Genomic DNA, 1,302 nt, shown 5'->3' with positions numbered 1-1,302 from the left:
CCCGGGTCGACCCGGTCCGGAGACCCGTCGACCAAGTTTCGAAATTTTTTTTTTTTTAATTTTTTTTTTTTTTTTTTTTTTTTTTTTTTTAAAACCCCTCCCCCCCCCCCCGCCCCCCCGCCGGCCCCCCCCCCCCGCGGCGGCGCCCTCGCGGCGGCCCGCCGGTCACCAGGGAATCCCGCTGTGACCGACACTCGGGCTCCGCCGTCAGGGGAAACGGCAAAGCTGGAACTAAACTCCATTCACTGACTTGTAAGCGATGCACTGGCAGCATGGCCAAGTGGTTCAAGGAGCACCTAGGTTTCAAAACTACCAAAGCACCCCCTCCGGCGCCTCCCAAACCGGACTACCGACACTGTCACACCGGTGTGCCCACGGCGCCAGGCTTCCAGCAAACAAGCTCCGGGGTCACCTTCCCGAACCCGGCGCAGCCGGACATAGTCGCTGCCTACAAACTTCAAAAAGAGCTCGACTTCGAGGATCCCTACAGCACCGGTGCGAACATTTCTTTCGGGACGACTTCCAACACCTCTCCGGATATCAAGTACGTGTCGCCGAAACACCGACTCATCAAAGTGGAAACTGTAGAGAAGAGCAGCCCGGCACCGGGCGGAGGAGTCACCGTCGCCCAGACCGTGGCCGTGAGCAGCGTCAAGTCTCCCACTTCACCTGCCCCGGAGCACGACAACAAGGAGAAGGTGGGTGAGAGCGGCCGAAGTTTCTGTACATGCACTAAAGCAAAACTTCTAAAAGTGGTCCAATTAGAAGGAGGAAAAAAAAAAAACTAAAAACATTTTTAATCACAATAACATGTATATATTTACTCAAACCATTTATATTGCACATGATGTCTATTGCACCAAATATTTGAAATGTGTTCTCTTTCATATATTGCACCATTGGATTTCAAAAACCTGTTATTTAGCTGCACAGACTGCACACAGGACCCCCCCACCCCCAGCCCCCAGGGGCCAAACGGCCTGGTGAATGGAGGTCACCCACCTCACACACACGGATGTGTGCAATTGACAGCTTTATGAAATATCTGCGAGTGTGTGTGTGTGTGTTTCTCGACTGTGCCTGTAATGACCGATGACGATCTATAGTTCACATTTCTGAACATTCCACTATTGAATATTAGTGTCAGTTAGCAACAGATCATCACTTATTTTTGTGTTTTTGTGTTTATTGTGGAGGAGAAAAAAAACCCAAGAAAGACAAAAACATTTATCCTGGGGCTGAAGACGTGACAGTTTTCAGTGATCGGACAAATGTCAGGCTTAAAACCTTAAGAAAGACAGC

General features: G+C 50.2%; 1 protein-coding gene across 6 annotated transcripts in view; it reads left to right on the top strand.

The window, feature by feature from the left end:
* Positions 1 to 1,302, top strand: part of shf (Src homology 2 domain containing F) — a 67,450-nt gene that overhangs the window by 955 nt on the left and 65,193 nt on the right. For all 6 annotated transcript variants that reach the window (XM_025055537.1, XM_017032702.2, XM_008310937.3 and 3 more), the window contains exon 2: positions 173 to 698. In XM_025055537.1, coding sequence (XP_024911305.1) covers positions 273 to 698 — 426 coding nt within the window. In that variant the 5' untranslated portion in view covers positions 173 to 272. The remainder of the gene's footprint in view (positions 1 to 172; positions 699 to 1,302) is intronic.

Source organism: Cynoglossus semilaevis, chromosome 5, assembly GCF_000523025.1.
Source record: "Cynoglossus semilaevis isolate Cse_v1.0 chromosome 5, Cse_v1.0, whole genome shotgun sequence".
Classification (NCBI taxonomy): domain Eukaryota; kingdom Metazoa; phylum Chordata; class Actinopteri; order Pleuronectiformes; family Cynoglossidae; genus Cynoglossus; species Cynoglossus semilaevis.
The sequence above is the reverse complement of the archived record's forward strand: the minus strand, read 5'-3'. Positions and strand labels throughout refer to the sequence as shown.